General features: G+C 32.8%; 1 protein-coding gene across 4 annotated transcripts; it reads left to right on the top strand.

Annotated features, from left to right (window-relative positions):
* The first annotated feature begins 970 nt into the window (after window positions 1–970).
* Window positions 971–17,944, top strand: LOC110602327 (peptidyl-prolyl cis-trans isomerase PASTICCINO1). Of its 4 annotated transcripts, none has more exons than XM_021739818.2 (21): window positions 971–1,126; window positions 1,338–1,453; window positions 1,559–1,643; window positions 1,962–2,031; window positions 2,235–2,332; window positions 2,700–2,822; window positions 3,043–3,075; window positions 3,765–3,823; window positions 3,931–4,012; window positions 4,302–4,460; window positions 10,416–10,473; window positions 10,798–10,946; window positions 11,086–11,183; window positions 11,325–11,394; window positions 12,821–12,880; window positions 12,982–13,038; window positions 15,862–15,930; window positions 16,035–16,112; window positions 17,189–17,290; window positions 17,372–17,443; window positions 17,553–17,944. In XM_021739818.2, exons 2-21 carry the CDS (start codon window positions 1,377–1,379, stop codon window positions 17,826–17,828), a joined length of 1,875 nt encoding a protein of 624 aa, XP_021595510.1. In that variant the 5' UTR covers window positions 971–1,126; window positions 1,338–1,376; the 3' UTR covers window positions 17,829–17,944. The 4 variants fall into 4 exon arrangements, with proteins under 4 accessions (XP_021595510.1, XP_043806861.1, XP_043806860.1 ...); XM_043950925.1 differs by having other exon boundaries at window positions 1,036–1,126; window positions 1,390–1,453; XM_021739819.2 differs by having other exon boundaries at window positions 1,053–1,126; window positions 1,316–1,453.
* Window positions 17,945–19,228: the final 1,284 nt, after the last annotated feature.

Here is a 19,228-nt window from a genome sequence, read left to right on the forward strand (position 1 = left end):
TAATAATGAAGACTTACTTATAATAATTATTACTGGTGAAATGTTTAATTTTAACACATTTTCTATTTAACTATTTTTAACTTTTTATTTAAATTAAATAAAAATTTTATTTAAACTCAATTACCTAAAAAATTTAATATTTTTAGATCTCATTTATTTTTTAATATTAAAAAAAAATAATTACCTTAACATTTGATTTTAACTTAAAATTCTTGATCTAACCACTCAATTTTACATTTGAATTTTATATTAAATTAAATTTAAATTGAAAATTTTAAATTAATATAAATAAAATTAAAAAAAAACTTATATATGAAATTGAAGTTATTAATTTTAACTCAATTTAACTAAAAAATAATTCATAGACTAAATTTCTTAATTTTTATTTTAATAAAAAATTAATAACCTTAAATTATGTAGGGTAACGCTGTGTATTTTTGTATTTTTATTTTTTAAAAACTAAAAATAAATTTTAATTATTTTGTTATTTACTTAATTTTCTAAAAAGGTTATATGAAAATAAGTTTATAAATTTTTGTATAAAAATAAGTAATAAATAATTCTCTTTAAAAATATGATATTTAATGATAAAATAGGGATATAAATAATTTTATGAATAGCTACCCGTATAAATAAATAATAAATTTTCATCACAAAGTATATAATATTGTAATATAATAAAATTATTATTTAGTTTAGTAGTGAAATTTATTAATTAAGCTGTTAAATTTTAACAATATACTAAAATGTTTATGAGATTTTTAAAAATTATTAATTAATTTTTTTATTATTTTAGTAAATATTATAAAAAATTTTAAAATATTATCAATAAAAAAATTAATTAGTAAATATTTTTAATACTATAAAAACTAAATAATATAGTATTTAATAACTTCTGTGATATTAGAAAAAAAAAAAAACTTCTATGTGAAATTGAAATTATGTCAATAATTAATTATTACTAACAGGGTTTGATAGTTGTTGGCCCTGATCTTAATTCTTATTTATGAAATTGTTCAATTAAGAAATTCAGAGTGAAACAGCTTCGGTCAATCAGTCTTTATTTGTCGTCTGCCTCCATAACCCTACTCATTTCTAGTTTCTGCCCACCTAATTTGCGTCATTGGTAGTGAATCCTGGCCCTTGTAGCTAACTCAACTCCATTTATGTGCTTATTTTTTCAATAATTTCTGTAAACTAATTCATTGATATCAATTTGTTACTTTGAACTCATTAGGATTTGATTAATCCCCCGTATTTACTCATTCTTCAAGCCTAATTTTGTTAAGTTTTTCCTTTTTGAATCCGATTTAAGCTTTCTCTGCTTGTAACCTCAGCAATTGGATAATTCTCAATATTTCTCTTCGATTCCTTGAATGCTGTCGCCAGCCATGGGTGTAGATGAGGATATGGCTCCAAAGAAGAAGAAAGAGCCCACTGAAAACGAGAAGAGGTGATTTTGATTGTAATGTTTAGTGAATTAGCTAAAAATTTGTAAAAACTAGTATTGGGTTCCTTTTAGAATTTCTGTTAAAGCATTTAAATGTTGTGGTATCAGGAGAATGAAAATTGTGCCTGGGACTTTGATGAAAGCTGAGATGAGACCTGGTGGGGGTGATGCTAGACCATCAGATGGTGACCAGGTTACACTCTTTTTTCTTTTCCTTAATTTTTTTAGTTACAATTTTTTTAAGCTTTAGATGATTTTGATATGTGGAAGAAATATAAATAAGATCAATTATTGATATATCACCCAAGCTTAATAAATAACATTTCTGTAGTAAGCCTCTCGATAGTCTTTCTTCTCTATTCTTCCTCCCTTAACTCTATTTTCTGTCGGATTCTCGAGAAAGTCCCTTTGGTACTACTTTGGTTGTGTCAGATTTTGACGTGGTTAATATGTGAATGATTGCGTCCTTGATAAAGTCATTAACTATTTTGACTTTTTTAACATTTTGCAGGTCATATACCATTGCACTATTAGAACATTGGATGGAGTTGTTGTAGAGTCTACTAGATTGGAATATGGAGGTGGATTGACTCCATGATTGCCAAGTTGATTACTGAATGATTCATAAATGCATTGTCATGTAGAAAGTGTATTTGTACTTGAAGATTTCTGTATTATCCTGAGGCTTTTTAATGTTTGAGCCCATGAATGAGATGACTTTTGTTATGAGTTATTTTACGTTTTTATGGTTATTGGATTAAACGTCTATTCTTTTATATGACAGGCAAGGGCACCCCAATAAGACAAGTTTTGGGCAAAAGTAAGATGCTGCTGGGATTGCTGGAAGGACTTCCCACAATGCTGAAGGGTGAAGTGGCAATGGTACTTGCTTCTACATTTTGCAATTTGATATTGGAGCTTGTGCTTCTGTTAACTTATGTGTATGCTTGTGTGGCAAAAGAAAAAGCAAAAGAAAAAGAAAAGAAATGGTGAACAAAAAGTTATGAAACCAAAGGAGGAATATGGGTCAAATATGTGCTACAAACGTAGAAGGAATTGATATATGTCTTTGTTTACTCCAGTTTATCTTTTCTTTTATTTATTTTTTTGCATTTCCATTTCTAGAAATCCTTGGGCTGGAAAACTAACATTGGAAAATAAGAACTCGTGAGAAGTTGGTTGGCAAAGGATAATTGTCTTGAATTTTCTCATTTATTATTTTAAAATCTGGTCATATCTTTTGTTTCAGTTCAAGATGAAGCCTGAAATGCACTATGGCGAAGTTGATTGTCCGGTTTCACCTCCAAGTAGCTTTCCACAGGAAGATGAACTTCATTTTGAGATTGAAATGATAGACTTTTCTAAAGTCAAGGCAAGCTTTCTAAATTTTAAATTTAGTTCCTTTTTGTTTACTACAGTTTTTACATAATATTTCACTATATAAATTTCAAGATGTCTAATTATGTTTCAATTGGAATATGTTGGAGATGTATTTGTGTTTGTGATGATGACTGTTAGTAAAATCCATGAATTGGAAATTGTCATTTTTTAATTATAGTTTTCATTAATCACATTTCTATAATAATTTTCAGGTGGTGGGTGATGATTTCGGAGTTATAAAGAAGGTATTGAGAATTTAGATATTGAATTATATTTCTGATATGGAGTTATGATAAATCTCACTTCTACCTTACTAACTGCTGGCTGTGAGCACCAGCTGATGTTTTCTTTTGTTTGATTAGTATAAACACTGTTTGCTGGGCCAATGTATTGAGTTGGTCTTATGTTGATATTTCATCACAAGTCTATAGTACTATTCATTGTATAATTTCAAGATGTTTTGCATACTAGTAGAGGGCCAAGTCCATATTCATATGCAATGTTCAATGTGGTTGAATTTGTTTTTTCTTTCTTTTCTTTTCCTATGCAATAACAATGCATATAACTGTCCCTGAGTCCTGGCCTCCAGCTTCCCTGAATGCTAGGCAAAAGGAGACTGGGAAACAATTTTGAAAAAGTTAAACCCTCATAGAGAAGGGAAACAGGGGGTTTAGGAATTGGGCATGGCATTGAAACAAGTGTGTATTCTTGCATAAAACAAGGAAGACATTGTCCAACTCGCTCAGCACAGGTGGTTGAAAGAGTGGGCATTTGGGTAGATGTCCTGGTTTTGAGGGCTACTGCTCTCCTAATGTTTTATGGCATGTACATTTGAACGAATGTACAGTGATGCAAGATCTACAATCTTCATTTGTTTGTTTCCAGATTCATATTCAAACTTGGGTCGTATATTATATGCTTACTTTGTGGATAGGTAGTAAATGAAGGACTGGGCTGGGAATCTCCAAGGGAACCTTATGAAGTAAAAGCTAGGTATAAACTTGTTTCTAGTTCATCTTTTACCCCCTTGCTTTGAGTTTATGTTGAACTGTAACCTGAAATATCTTAAGGTTTTGTGAAAAATTGTGTTCTATTTAAAGGATTTCTGCCAAGACAGGCAATGGGAAAGTAATTCTATCACATACAGAAGAACCATATTGCTTTACTTTTGGCAAATCTGAGGTTGGTTGCATGCTCTAAACTTTTTATTTGTCTTCATTTATTTATCTTCTGTTTTATTCGTTTGCTACATGTAATAACATCCTCCATAGGATTTTACTTCAGTGCATCTTTTACCATCAGTTTGTGATTTTGTTCCCATTTCTCATTCTTTGACATGGAAGATTGATCTGTTGAGCTAGAGAATCTTAAGCCATAAACTGTGGAGAAACTTTTATCCAGTTAATATTTTGTACTTATGGACATTGCTTTGGACATCTAAAGTATTTTTCTTTGGTCATAATTGAATTAGGTTCCTAAAGGACTTGAAATGGGGATGGGAACAATGGCACAAGAAGAGAAAGCAGTAATATATGTTACCAATGAGTACTTAACCGAGTCTCCTCTTATGTCTCTGATAGAAGATCTTGATGAAGTTCATTTTGAAGTGGAGCTTGTCCATTTCACTCAGGTATGCAAAGTGATCCAAGGTTGCACATCATAGTTGTTTATTTCTCAAATTGTATGCTAATCCCTTTTGTTTTCATCATTAATGGGGCCACAAAAAACTGAGGTTTGTTGGCTGAGGAGTTTAGATTAGATAATAATCTCATTGCTAATTCAATTTTCTGAAATCCTAATTGATGTGAAAAATTGTATGTCCTGTCTCTATGCAACATGTTGTCATGTATTATAGGAAGAAATAGGCTGTAATTGTATTAATAATTCTGAATGCCTTTACATGTGAGTATCCCTGCTATTATATAAGTCTACCGGCTGTCATAACAGAAACAGCTGAGTTATCAATTAGGTATAACAATATTTTAGACACTTATATTCTCTCTTATTCAGCCTATATTTCTTCCTATAATACGTGACAATACCCCTGCATTAGAACTTTCTTGACCCTAAGAAAGGGAGTTTTGAGGAAATTGAGTAGTAACGAATCTCCTATCTTCCCAAGTAGCATCTTCCATAGGTAAATTATACCATTTAATGAGACCCTGTTTTACCTGTTTTGTTTTCCTCATAATGATCCTGGTCTGCAAAACTGATTCAGGAGCAACAATTACTTGGTTGTCCTGCAGCTTCTCCCACCTTCTTTTTGAACAAAGAGACATGAAAAACAGGAATAGAAGAGCATGTAGGTAGTTCCAATCTGTATGCTACCTTCTTAATCCTGGCAGTGATTTTATAACCATGGTACTTAGCTGACAGTTTCAGAGAGTGTCTCAGAGCCAAGGACGTCTGTCTATAAGGTTGCAGCTTCAAATACAATAAATATCCCACGGAAAATTCCCTTTCTGTCCTCCTTTTGTCAGCTTGTTGTTTTATTCTGTTTTGAACCCTTTCTAAGTTCTCCTTAAGAAGCTGAGAGAGTTGCTGCCTTTCTTGTAAAAATTGATCTACTGCCTCAAACTAGGAGGGGGAATAACCATATAGTTCTTGGAAAGGAGACATTTTGAAGGCACTGTGAGGTGAAAAGTTGTACCACCACTCTGCCATAGGAAGCCAGTGAGTCTAAGTAGCAGGTTTTAAGTGGACCAGTTTTAAGTGGACCATGCATATGAGGTAATTCTCTAAACATCGGTTGACTCTCTCGGTTGGCCATCAGATTGGGGATGGTGGGCTGAACTGAAAGCTAATTTAACTCCCAATTATTTAAATAATTTCTGCCAAAACAAACTGGTGAAAATTTTATCTCGATCAGAAATAATTACTTGAGGAATACCATGGAGTTTGTAGATATTGTCCATGAAGAGATGAGCCACTGTGATTGCAGAATAAGGATGAGATAAGGGTAGAAAATGTGCTACTTTAGTGAGTCTACAAACCACTGCAAGTATAGTGTTCTTCCCTTTCGAATTACGAAACTCTTCAATGAAATCCATGGAAACCTCTTACCAAGCATGAGAAGAAATGGATAAAGGTTGTAATAAGTCTGGATAAGCATAATTTTCTCCTTTGCATCTAGCGCACACTTCACATTCCTTGATCCATACCATGATATCTTTTAACATCTGAGTTCAATAAAAATATCTCTTCAGTTTAAGATAGGTAGCATGAATACCAAAGTGTCCTCCAATTGGAGAATTGTGGTAAGAATCTAGGAGATTCTGCCTCAATTTGGTGGAAGTGCCGACCAACATTCTGCCCTTGTAAAAGAGAATTTCATTCTTGAATTGATAATCTTTGACAGCAGCTGGATCAACTGATAACTGCTGAATCAATTCCTCTGACTTGGGATTCCCGTCATAACTGATGGCCAAATATTGCATCCAAGTAAGTACCACCACTGAATGAAGCCCAAGTAACTGCTGGTCATCCTTCCTTTGTATAGACCTCCTAGAAAGGGCATCTGCAACTTTGTTGTCAATTCCTTTTTTGTATAGGATCATGTAGTCTAGACCCAACAATTTAGAGATACCTTTTTGCTGCAAATTGGTGTGCAATCTTTGCTCAAGCTAGTATTTTATGTTTTCATGATCCATTTTGATAAAAAACTGCCCTTGCTCAAGTAAGGCCTCCATTTGCTGACTGCAAATGTAATGGCTAAAAGCTCCTTCTCATACACAGAGAGAGCTTGACTTCGAGGGCCAAAAGCCTTGGAGATGAAGGCTATGGGGTGCCCTTGCTGTTGTAATACAGCTCTCATTCCCCAATTACTAGCATCAGTCTCTACTGAATTGAGAGAAATTGGGTAATGCAAGCATAGGTGTTGTAGTCGTTAAGTGCTTGAGAGTGTCAAAAGCTTGTTGTGCCTCCTCACTCCATTGGAACCCATCATTCCTAAAAAAATTAGTGAATTGCCTGCAAATGATTGCATACTCTTTAATAAACTTTCTATAGTACCCGGTAAGCCCTAGAAAATTCCTGAGATCCTTAACAGAATGAGGAATTGGCCAGTTGATCATCACAACAATTTTTTAGGGGTCTGTAGCCACTCCTTGTGCTGAAATAATGTGCCTCAGATACTCAATTTCCCTTTGGCCAAAGAAACATTTAGATAACCTAGCAAAGAGTTGTTGTTCCAGCATGATTTGAAACACTGCTTTCAGGTGTTGTAAATGTTCCTCTATAGTCTTGCTATACACCAAAATATCATCAAAGAGTACTAAAATAAACTTTCTGAGATAAAGCTGAAATAAGTGATTCATCAAGGCTTGGAAAGTGGCAGGTGCATTGGTCAGTCAAAGGGCATTACTTTGAATTCAAAGTAATCATGATGAGTCTTAAAGGCAGTTTTAGGAACATCCTAGTCCAGCATCCTGATTTGATGATATACAACCTTCAAATCGATCTTGGAAAATACCTTAGCTTCTCCCAATTCATCCAATAGACCATCTATCATAGAATAGAAAATTTATCCCTAATAGTCACTTCATTCAATTTTCGATAATTCACACAAAATCTCCATGTCCCATCCTTCTTTTTTACTAACAAAACTGGAGAAGAATTTGGGCTGTTGTCGGGCTGGATGATAGAGGCTGCAAGCATGTCAGTTATTAGTTTCTCTATTTCAGTTTTCTGATAGTGAGGGTATCTATAAGGTCTGATATTTACTGGTTGGGCATTAGAATGGATGAGAATAGCATGATTATGGCTTCTTATAGGAGGCAGGCCTTAGGTTCCTAAAAAATTTTGTGGTACTGTTGCAATAGCCGTTGTAATTCTCTATCTTCTACAGCTACAATGGTAACAGTAGCTAGGACATCAGCCATTAACTGCTCCTCAATCTGCCAAATACAGAAAATAAGGGTATGGAAGTCTACCCCCTTTCTTTGCAAGAGATTTTTAGAGCACCGTAATCCATATTGTAATGCTACGTTTCCAATCCCTTTCAACAACATGGGCTTCTGCTGACTAGTAATGGTAATGGATGATGTTTCAAAATTGAACAGAATAGGATTGTGAACCTTAAGCCAATCAACTCCCAAGATCATGTCAAAGCCTCCTAGCTCCAATATTTTCAAATTAATCTATCCCTTGTATCTTCCACTTAAATTCAGGACATACATGATTACATCTCAATTTCCTTTTATCTGCTACTGTAATGGAAGTGTGAGGTATTTTTACTAACCCCAACTTTAACTCCTGAGCTATTTTTTTGTCAAGGAAACTAGTAGTGCTCCCACTATCCACCAAAATAATCAGCTATCTGTGAATTCCCAACATCCTGATAGTATCGACCCCATGACTTCCTTCCAAGGCATGCACAAATAATGTAGATCTCCTGCATCCTCTTCTACTTCAGCACCCTTCACCTCATACCACTCCTCCTCAATCCCTTCCTTCTTTTTTTCTTCTGTGCAAATAGCATTTAGTGTTTGGGTTTTGCATTGGTGTCCCGGAAAATATTTATCTCCGCACTTGAAACAAGGCTTGGATTGGTGTTTGGCAGGTGAGTTTAAGGTCTTAAAGGTTAGGTTTGTAGTGTTTTGATGTGAGGTAGAAGAATTACTGCTAACTGACTGTTTAGTAGCAGTGGGGTTAGAGTTACTCTTCTGGTCAATGTTTGGTGGTCTTGAGTGGTCTTGAAGAATACTGGTATGTTTGGTATGGCTTGGAGTAAGTGTTTGCAGGGTTTACGTGAGTTGTTTGGCTAATATTTGAGGGCTTAAAAGGTTTAAAGGAATTGGGATTGCCCTTGAGTTGATTTTTATCCACTAATTGCTCCTGTAATCTTGCTATTTCCACTGCTTGAGCAAGAGAAACAGGTTTTATCATTTTTACCGTCAATCTAATTTTATCTTTTAAGTCCCCCAATAAATCCAGAGAGAATACGAATCTCCTAATTCAGGCATTACCCTCTCCATTCTTATTCTCATGTCCTCAAACTCATCTTATTCTCATGTCCTCAAACTCATCTTGATATTCTTCCACAGTATTATCTTGCCTCAACTTCATAAACCCCTCTATTATATCATCTAACCCCTCATCTCCAAATTTATTGCAAATCCCTCTCTCAAATTCTTCCCGAGCGTGTTCTCCACCCCTATTCTAGTTATGGAACTAAGCGTCAGCCTTATCCATCAAGAATAAGCTAGCTAATGGTACTCTTTGTTCTGCAGGAACTCTGTATATCTCAAAATATTTCACACACTTTCTTAGCCAAGCTCTTGGCTCCTTCCCTTCAAAAGAGACTAACTCAATCTTGGACAACATTTGAGTCATTTCATTATAGCAAAAGGAATTAGGAAGAGTACCCAAGATGCCTTTATCGTTAGCTGGCATGGGCTGATTCTCTTTTTGATTCGATAGCATTCCCTTACTGTCCATAGAATCTAATTGGAGAATTCTATTTTTTGATCTGCTTCCTCCTTCACTAGAACTTCCAGTTTCCTTGCCCTTCCTAGCCACATGTTCGATCATTAAGGCTCGCAATTCGTCCAGAATTGTATTAGTATGCTGGGAATTCTTCCTCACCTCCTCCTTGAATTCCTTAAATTCCTCTCCATTTTTCTGAGTTGATTCCAGCAACATTTGCACTTGTTCTTCCAGCTCAGCGATTTGTACCAACTCCTGGCTCACCACAACAGATCGAGTCATTGTTGCGGTGCGGACCCAAACAACAATAACCCAGTATTTCCGAGGATTCACATGCTCTTATACCAATTGTTAGAGCAAGACTCTAACACTAAGAGAAATTACGAGAATGGAATAGAATTAGAGAAGAAGAAGAAGAAGAAAAGAGTGTTAGGGAAGAGAATAGAGAAGAGAAATGAGAGAATAGGCTGTAATTGTATTGATAATTCTGAATGCCTTTACATGTGAATATCCGTGCTATTATATAAGTTTACCAGCTGTCATAACAGAAACAGTTGAGTCATCAATTAGTTATAATAACATTCTAGACACTTCTATTCTCTCTCTTATTCAGCCTATATTTCTTCCTATAATACGTGACACATGTCTAACTGTCATTTATCTTTTTATTGCAATACTTGTTTATGTTGATTGTCCATTGTGGTTAAGTTTACATCTAGACATGAAACAGATGGTACCAACCCATGATCAATTGCCTTGTTCTGTATGATCTTGTGCTTTGATGTTAGTAGATGAGAGACACAGTGACACATGGATGTTCCCATAAGCTCCTTTTTATCACAAGTATCTGAAATTTAAAAGATTTTTGTGATAATTAATGGAGATGAGATACATAGTTTGGGACTCACACATCATGTGCAGCATTTGGAATGTCTCCTGTACCTATATGCTTTTAAATTGTATTGAAAGCAATCTAATTTGTTCCAGACTTATAGCCAAAAATCCTGTTCAAATATTGTGTATATATATGTGTGTATATGCATGTGCCTTACTTGTTTATTGATTTTTTTTTTCATGACAATTGCATTCACTGCTGTGGTAAATGGCGAAATTCATAATGATGCGATTCAAGTTCAACTCTCTAGCTTAGTGTTAACAGGTGCGGGACATGCTTGGAGATGGGCGCCTGATAAAGCGTCGGCTTCATGATGGAAAAGGTGTGTACATAAATTCATTTGTGAATCCAAGCTGTCCTTGTATATGCTTGATGTTTTCTTGTTCATTTTCCTATTATTCATTGTCTGGTATCTTTATGTTCATAAGATGCTGTGATATATATATATATATATATTTTATATTCTATCTTAAAAAAGTCCTAGGTTATTCTGTGTGTTGATTGTTCTGATAAAAAAAGAAAGTAAAACTTCTGGTTCTTTTTTCCTTTTTTGGAAATGCCAATCCATCTATTTGCATAATTACATGCTTATTAATGCTATGTTTTGTATGATACAATGTGGATCTGAATTGCTCTGAAAAATTAGGCGAGTTTCCCATGGATTGCCCCCTTCATGACAGTCTACTAAGGGTCCATTACAAGGGTATGCTTCTCAATGAGGAAAAGAAGGTCTTCTATGATACAAGAGTTGATAATGATGGTCAGCCTTTGGAGTTCAGTTCTGGGGAAGGGCTAGTGAGTTTTTCCTCCTTATAAAGTTCATTTTACAAGTTTGTAGAAATGATGATCATCATTTCTAGCTCACATCTTATGCTCAACCTCAATTATTAGTTTGTGGCACAGCTGATATCTTTATGTTTTGTTTGTGTTTCAGGTCCCTGAAGGATTTGAAATGTGTGTTCGTCTAATGCTTCCTGGAGAGATAGCTCTTGTCACTTGCCCTCCTGATTATGCATATGACAAGTTCCAGAGGTTGCTCTCCATTCTTGTTTACTTATCCAATTGATTGAAAAAATAGAAATGCATTGATTTATCTTACTGCCACACATTCTTTCTTTATGTTATTCCTTCTGAAATAAAATTGCCAATTTTTTAATCCCTCCACATTATTAGGCCAGCTAATGTTCCTGAAGGTGCTCATATTCAATGGGAAATTGAGCTACTTGGTTTTGAGATGCCAAAGGTAACCAACAAATATTTCTCTGAAATTTAATTGCTGGACCATTTAACTTGTATATATAAACATTCTTAAGACTCAATATACTGTCTTTATCATTTTGACAACTATTTTGTCAGTGGCTTGTCAGCAAGTGAGCTTTCAGTCCATATTGATTTTTCTGTTTGACATTCATTTAGCCATCAGTAGCTTTGAGGGGGAATTGACTTTGGAATTGATAATTGGAATTGCCGAGTTTATGATATTTTCCACTTGATTCAGCTTTGAGTAGCTGGAAATGCTTATTAGGAATTAATCTTTAATGTTTAGGCCAATTGACCCAAAAAGGCTCAACATTTGCGCGTATTTGCATTTTAATCCAATTTTTAATTTTGATTTAATTGGTCCAACATTTACATTTTGGTGTAATTTTAGCCAATATGCAAAATTTTAATTTGATAGTTTATGTGGCAATTTGATAGTCTAGCTGGGATGCCATGTGTACTATTGTTATTATTTTTTAATTGGCCAATTGGTTGAAAAATGCCTGATGTTTGTATCATTTTACATTTTAATCCAAACATTTAAATTTTGAATATATTTGCCCGATGTTTGTATTTGGGTGTAATTTTGGCCAATTTTCAAAATTAAAATTAAAGATAAGTAATCTATTTGTTAAATATGTAGGTCACATCTTCAACAGTGATAAATTTTATTTTCCATTAATAATTATAAATATTTTATAGCAGACATGTGATTTAATCCAAAATAGCAGTATATACAAAATAATTAAAAATAATATATCTATTATAAAATCTTCATAAATTATTAATATAAAACAAAATCTATCTACTGTTGAAGCTATCGACTGCATATTTAACAGATCATTATTATCTTTAAAATTAAATATATCATTTGACTATAGTTAAATATGAGTTAATATTATTTTCATATATGAAATTAGTTTATATTTAAAAAAATAATAAAATATTACATTTGGCATTCTATATGAACTCTTACATTTTGATTTTTAAAAATTGATGAAAATTACTTCCAAATGCAAACGTTGGTCCAATTCATTTAAAATTTAAACATTTGAATTAAAACGCAAAATAATGTAAACATTGGGCCTTTTTAGTCATATGGTCATTAATTTATATAAAAATAAAAATAATAATAATAATAATAATAATAATAATAATAATAATAATAATAATAATAATAATAATACATGTGGCATGCCACATAGAATATCAAATTTAAGATTTTGCAGGTTTGCTAAAATTGCACCAAAATGCAAAGGTTGGGCCAATTAAACCAAAATTAAAAGAATTGGATTAAAATGCAAATACGCGCAAACGTTGGACTTTTTTGGATCAATGGGCCTAAGGTTTATTGTTACAGAATCATTATTTGCAGAAACTAGAAAGGTTCACATGCATTCTTATTGCAGGATTGGACTGGTATGGATTTTCCTAGTATAATGGGTGAAGCAGAGAAGATTAGAAACACAGTATGTAATTGTATTTATTTATTCAGTGCTTTTTTTGACCACTTGAAATTTCATTTCATCTTCATTTGCACATTTCTTGATTTGTGGTGGTTGTTACATAGGGAAACAGGCTCTTCAAAGAGGGAAAGTTTGAACTTTCCAAGGCAAAATATGAGAAGGTAATATTCTCCCTTTCAGTCATATGTTCTGAGCATCTTTGGAGTTATTTCTTTGTTGATTTTTTTTTTTATATATATATTTATTGTACTGAGGTGAATCTACACTGTCTGCAACCAGTAATGTAGAGTGAAGCCATTTGCTGGCAGCACTAGTGTATTGGCATTGCTTGGTTGGGTGCCTGGAATCAACTTTTTGGCTAAATAAATCTTTACACCTGTACCATTTCAAATTAGTCCTTGAACTAAAATTGTAACCTACTAAATTCCTAAACTTACATAATTATAATAATTAAATACAAACTAACCATATTCTTAATGACTTGTCAAAAGAAATGAGAAATAGTTTGATTTGTTTCTAATTGTGTTCAAAATTTTATTAATTGGATTCTAAATTTTCATAAAATGATAAAATTACTCTCATATAATTTTATTAGTTCAGAGTGCAGGCAGCAAAATTTAGAATCCAATTAGCAATAGATGTGATCAATGATCAATTTTTAGTTTTTTACAATAAATTTTCAGTAATACAACTAATTTGTGTTTAATTGTTATGATTTTTATAAGTTTATGTGGTAAATAGATTATGACTTTACTAAGGTTAAACATTTGATAGTGATATTTGCAAGTGTATGGATGGTATCAAGTAATAAAATAGTGAGTAGAGTATCGTATATATAGTGATTGGAAATTAAGTACCAAAGTGTGTCTAAATCTAATTATTATTTGGACTATTTAATCTAAAGGTGATTAATTATATGAAATTTAAACTAATTAAAATCAAATACTTTTTGCAAGAAAATAATTTATATTAAGCACTAGGGTACTTTGATTTCACTTGGACTTAATTCTATTAATTCACTTGGTTAACAATCCAATTTAATTACTGAAACTAGAGCAAATAATCTTAAGTTAATCTTAAGTTAATTGACTCTTTCTCCCGAGTAATACCAAATTAATTAACTAAAGATTATCAGCCATCTTCCGATAATATGATAATTCTTTAATTAATTTTCCAAACACAATGATTATTTTTCAAGGCTCTACAAGTCAAATTTTTATTTTTCATCCAATTAATATTTATATGATATTCAATTCCCTATTTGATTCTAAAACGTTCCACTCCATTATTAATCTCAAAATAAAATCATTCAAATATCCACAAAGATAATCAAAAGCGTTAGTTTCAAAAATTGAATAATAGTTTAGATAAAGAAAATCAACTTAAATAAATTAAATAAAATCCACAATTCAAGATACATAGAGTCTTCTAGCATAGGAATTTAGTTGCTCATAATTAGGGAATCAAGAACAAAGTCTATTGAAAAATAATCCAAAATCATTCTAAAATAATTCTAAAAAACAAATAAGGAATAAGCAAAGAAAATAAAAACTCTAGATTTGCAGATTTTTCCTTCCGGTCTTCAAATATTTCTTCTTGACCTTCCTGTGATCTCTATTGTGTAAAGATATGAAAGAGTAAAAAGATGCTCTAAGCTCTCAAATATGATATATTTATACTACATTGAGACTCATTTCCCATAGTCATAGGAGTAAACTTAGAAAACTAAGTGTTTCTATAAAAAATAGAGCTTTATGCCTGAGCATACAAAAACACGGGGTAAAATGAGGAAACACGGGGCAACCCTGAATTACACATGGCTGCCCCGTGTTCTTTTCTGCTCCGTGAGATTTTGCGGGTAAATTATATGCTAAATGAAGTTGGTGTGGATATCATTTTACCCGTGAAACTTTAGTGTGATAATTAGGTTGCTCTTTACATTGCCTCGAATCCAGTATACTATGAAAGGACTAAGCATATTGAAGTTAATTGTTATTTTCTCCGTGAAAAGATTTAGAAAAATTTAATTTCAATTGGATATGTGAAGTTAGGAGAATAACTAAGTGATTTATTCACCAAAGCATTAAATGAGCCTAGCATAGAACATTTTTATAACAAGTTAGACATGATAAATAGACTAAACATAGTCTATACATAATTAGAATAGATTACAAAATCATTGGGTAATTGATATTAATTAATTGTTTAATAGTGAATACACGCAATTTTCCTACCAATTTGTTTTATTACATAAACATAAAGCATCTAAGTAAAAAAAAATAATTAAATGAATGTGATTATAAAAATATATTAATAGTCGATATAATTTATCACCACATCAGATGGGTTAATCCCAATTAATACAAGGGCGCAAGTATACATTCAGCCTTTTTTTTTTTGTATAAATTACTTTTTTCTCCGAGTTATGTCAAAACAGTTTATTCTTCATTTTCATAAATTCAAGATATGTGGATTATTTTTTGAAAGGTCAGGGTACATATGTATGAATTTGACATAATCTAAGGACAAAAAAGTAACTTTAAGGGTTTTGTTCATTTCACCGACTATTAATGGAAAATTGAATGGAGGGCCTTCAATTTGGTGGAGTCAAAATACAGGAATTAAACTATTGATTTTTTAAAAAAAATCAAGGGACATGTGTTAATTAACTGGGAGAGGAAAACTAATTTACCCTTTTTTCTGTTAAACTGAAAAAGGGAAAAAGAAGGAAGAAAATGTTAGAAGTTTTCTGTCTTCTCTGTATGTATAGTTGTACCATTTTCGTGATTTCTGAAGTTCTTGTCTTTGACAATATTAGCTATCCAAAATAAAATGTTTCTTTTTTATTTCTCATGCCATTATGCTGTGGCTTTTTAAATAGTTTCTATGGATCCCTTGTTTGGGCTCAAAATATGTGGAACATATGTGTAGCTGTGTGCACCTTTCAAGTCCTCATACAATACTGTCTGGCAACTGCTGAACAGGTGCTTAGGGAATTTAATCATGTAAATCCACAAGATGATGAAGAAGGGAAGGTTTTTGCAGATACTAGAGTAAGCTTTTCTTCTCCTTAGAATGACCAAAACAATCTGTTTCTAAATGTATATTTTCAGTATCTTTGCTCATGTGATATATTATTTTTCTTGGATGCTTGCAGAACTTGTTAAATTTAAACTTGGCTGCATGCTATCTCAAACTGGGAGAATGCAAAAAATCCATCGAGTATTGCAACAAGGTATGTTTTGGAGAAGTGTAGTTTCTATTCATATGTTCAGGATTTGATATCGTGCTTACAGTTTACAGTTATTTTTGCTATGCTATTTAGTTAAAGTTCCCTTCTGTCCTTCTGGTTTTTTCTTTTTTCTTTCTTATTTGGTAATTGCTTAATTGGCTTAAATAGGTGCTATTCCTTTAAATGGAATAGTATTTTGGTGATGTGTTTTTTCTCTATGGTCAAGCTGGATGTAATTGCAATTACCATATTAGTAGTTCCCGTAATTTCTTAATTAGATGTGAAACAAGTTATACAGGGTTTGAGGCTGTTGAAATTTAGAATGATAGAAAAGATAAGAGAAAATGAAATGAATAAGAGAAGAGAAGAATTTATATGTTCTGAGTTTGACTGCTGAAGAGCCTACATGTACGGATACTGTATCCGAAGTGTTATTCACTCGCTTTTATCATTTACATGGTATACAAGAGCCATACTTGTAACGGAAACAAGATATACAAGGCATCATATCAACGAACCATAAACATCTCCTAAGCCATTGATTTTGATAACCAAATACATGATTTTTTTTCATAATCATCGGATACTTCAACTTGAGAGATATTCAATGTGTTAAGGGAAATCTTATCAGTTCCAACATTGGCTTTTGCAAGTCAGATATCCTATAAGACTTGAGGATTGGCAACGTTTTGGGATGGGAAATTCCATTTGATGGGCAACTGAAGTTAGATCTCATGCTCAAGCATTGTATGCATCAGGCTTGTCTCTGAAGAAAATTCTGCTGGCAAGATCATAGTTCCCCCACTAGCATATGAGTACGGGGAGTTGGGACAAGACATTTTTGGGTTTCCAGTTAGAAACAAGGAATTTATGATATTGGGATGTGTGTTGTACTTATCTAAGATCATCTGTTGTAGGCTTCAAAGTCAGTTAAACGATGTCAATGCAGTCTTTCTAATGGTGTAAAAAAAAATCCCTTCTCATTGCCAAAATAATCGAGTTTGCATTCCAATGTCACTCTCTTTTTTCTTTGTAACTTCCTTCACGGACTTCATTTTTTCCCTGATAAAATTATTCAGGTTTTGGATATAAATCCTGCACATGCGAAGGCTCTATATCGCCGTGGAATGGCCTACATGACAGATGGAGATTTTGAGGAAGCAAAAAATGATTTTGAGAAGGTGTCTTTTATTTTCTTCTCTAGCCCTACATATTAAAATCCTTGGCATTCATTTTCTAAAATTGCCTGTGGATGCTCCTAGATGATGAAAGTTGACAAGTCCTCTGAACCTGATGCAACGGCAGCGCTTCAAAAACTGAAGCAGAAGAAACAGGTTTTGGTTAAATCCCAAAATTTTATATATATTTGTTATTTGAGAATCGAGATATTATAGGTAGCTTAATATTTCACATCTTTCTGTCTGACTTCCATTTATTAAGCAGGAATTTGAGAAGAAGGCCCGTAAACAATTTAAAGGACTATTCGACAAGAAGCCAGGAGAAATTGCAGATGTTGGAACTCAAGATACAGAAGAAAGAGGTACAAGTGAAAATCAAAATCAGAGGAAAGATGATCAGGAGGATTCAGATGGGATTGAGGAAGAGGCATTGCTTCAAAATGCAGCCAATGCGCCTAGAGTAGGCTTGTTCTCTCGCTTGTGGCCTACTGGTAAAAGATTATTTTCTGCTCTTGGTCTTCAAAGATGTACAATATTGTGACATGAAATAATTTGTTTTAGGAACCAACTTGTTATATTTCTTGATTTGGCAATACATTCTTGCACTTTGATTTAGTAAAAGTTCATTTCTAAGGGAATAAATTTTGGCTGAACGCATATGTGGATTCTTGAAGTTATTTTTCGCCAGTCATACTTCTCAATTTATAATTTTTTTTATCAGTTAAATATATTTTCTACCCATTTTTAAATAATTAGATCTTAATGAGCCGATCCGTTTATAGAAGTTTGACGTGGTATGACTTATTACCTTAATAAATAAGTTTGAGTTTAATTTTTAGGCTAGTTAAATTTGAAGATTCATATTTAATAGTAGTTCATTGAGTAAACTCACTTGTTTACGAGGTCATTGGTTTAGTTCATTCTATTGAAATTTATATCCCTTGTTTAACTGTTTATTCCATGATATTGTAAATAAATTAATTTTATTTGACTCTGTTATGTAATAATATATTACTTATTATCATTTAAAATTATAATATAATCGAATTATTTAAAATATAGTCATACAATTGAAAGTATAATTAAATAGATTCATTTCTTTAATTGATGCTGTTACTATGATTTACTGGAGTCATCATAAAATGAGCTAATGTAAGTCAAAATATAAGCTGGTGATAAGGATAATACAAGCTAAAGCTTAATCGAGATTAAATCTAATGAGCAAGCTTGAGCTTTTCAAAATTAGATAGATTTAGTTATTTTTATTTTTTATGTAAAAAAAAAATAATAATAATAGATCACTTTGTCTCTTTCTCTTTTCTCTGTCTCTTTTAAGCGTTTATGCAACTCATAGATATTTTACCAAACAAATTGAAAAAGGAAGACACCAAAAACCTTCATTCAACTCTTTTAGTTTGAAAACCTAAAACGTCAAGTCGACGTTACCTAACAGGATGTTTAGGGGAAAGTTTTGGGAGGTAAGGATTTTAAAGTAATAATCAGAACTAGGAGGAAGGTATTTTCAAAGAAATGTAAGACTTTTGCAGGTTTCAAGACCTCTATAAATTTTGATGACTAATGGTTTCAGACCGCCGCATATGCAGCTGCCATATCGAAGAGACTGGGCCAACGTAACATAATCCGGCGGCCATATCGAAGAGACTGGGCCAACGTAACATAAGCTCATAAAGTGTCGCATGAGACAAAATTCGAACCAACTAAGATTTGGTTCCATGAGCTAAATAAAGCTCGAAAGAGTGTGAGCACAATCAGACTCGACTGATCATCAATATCCATATAAGAGCAAAATCCATAATAATATTTTAGTCCTTTACTGGATCAACATAACATAGATCCATAACGTATCGCATAAGACAGAATCCGAACCAACCTAGTTCCATAAGTCAGATAAGACTCGAAAGAGTGCGAGGACAGTCAGGC

Source organism: Manihot esculenta, chromosome 15 (genome assembly GCF_001659605.2).
Source record: "Manihot esculenta cultivar AM560-2 chromosome 15, M.esculenta_v8, whole genome shotgun sequence".
Lineage (NCBI taxonomy): Eukaryota > Viridiplantae > Streptophyta > Magnoliopsida > Malpighiales > Euphorbiaceae > Manihot > Manihot esculenta.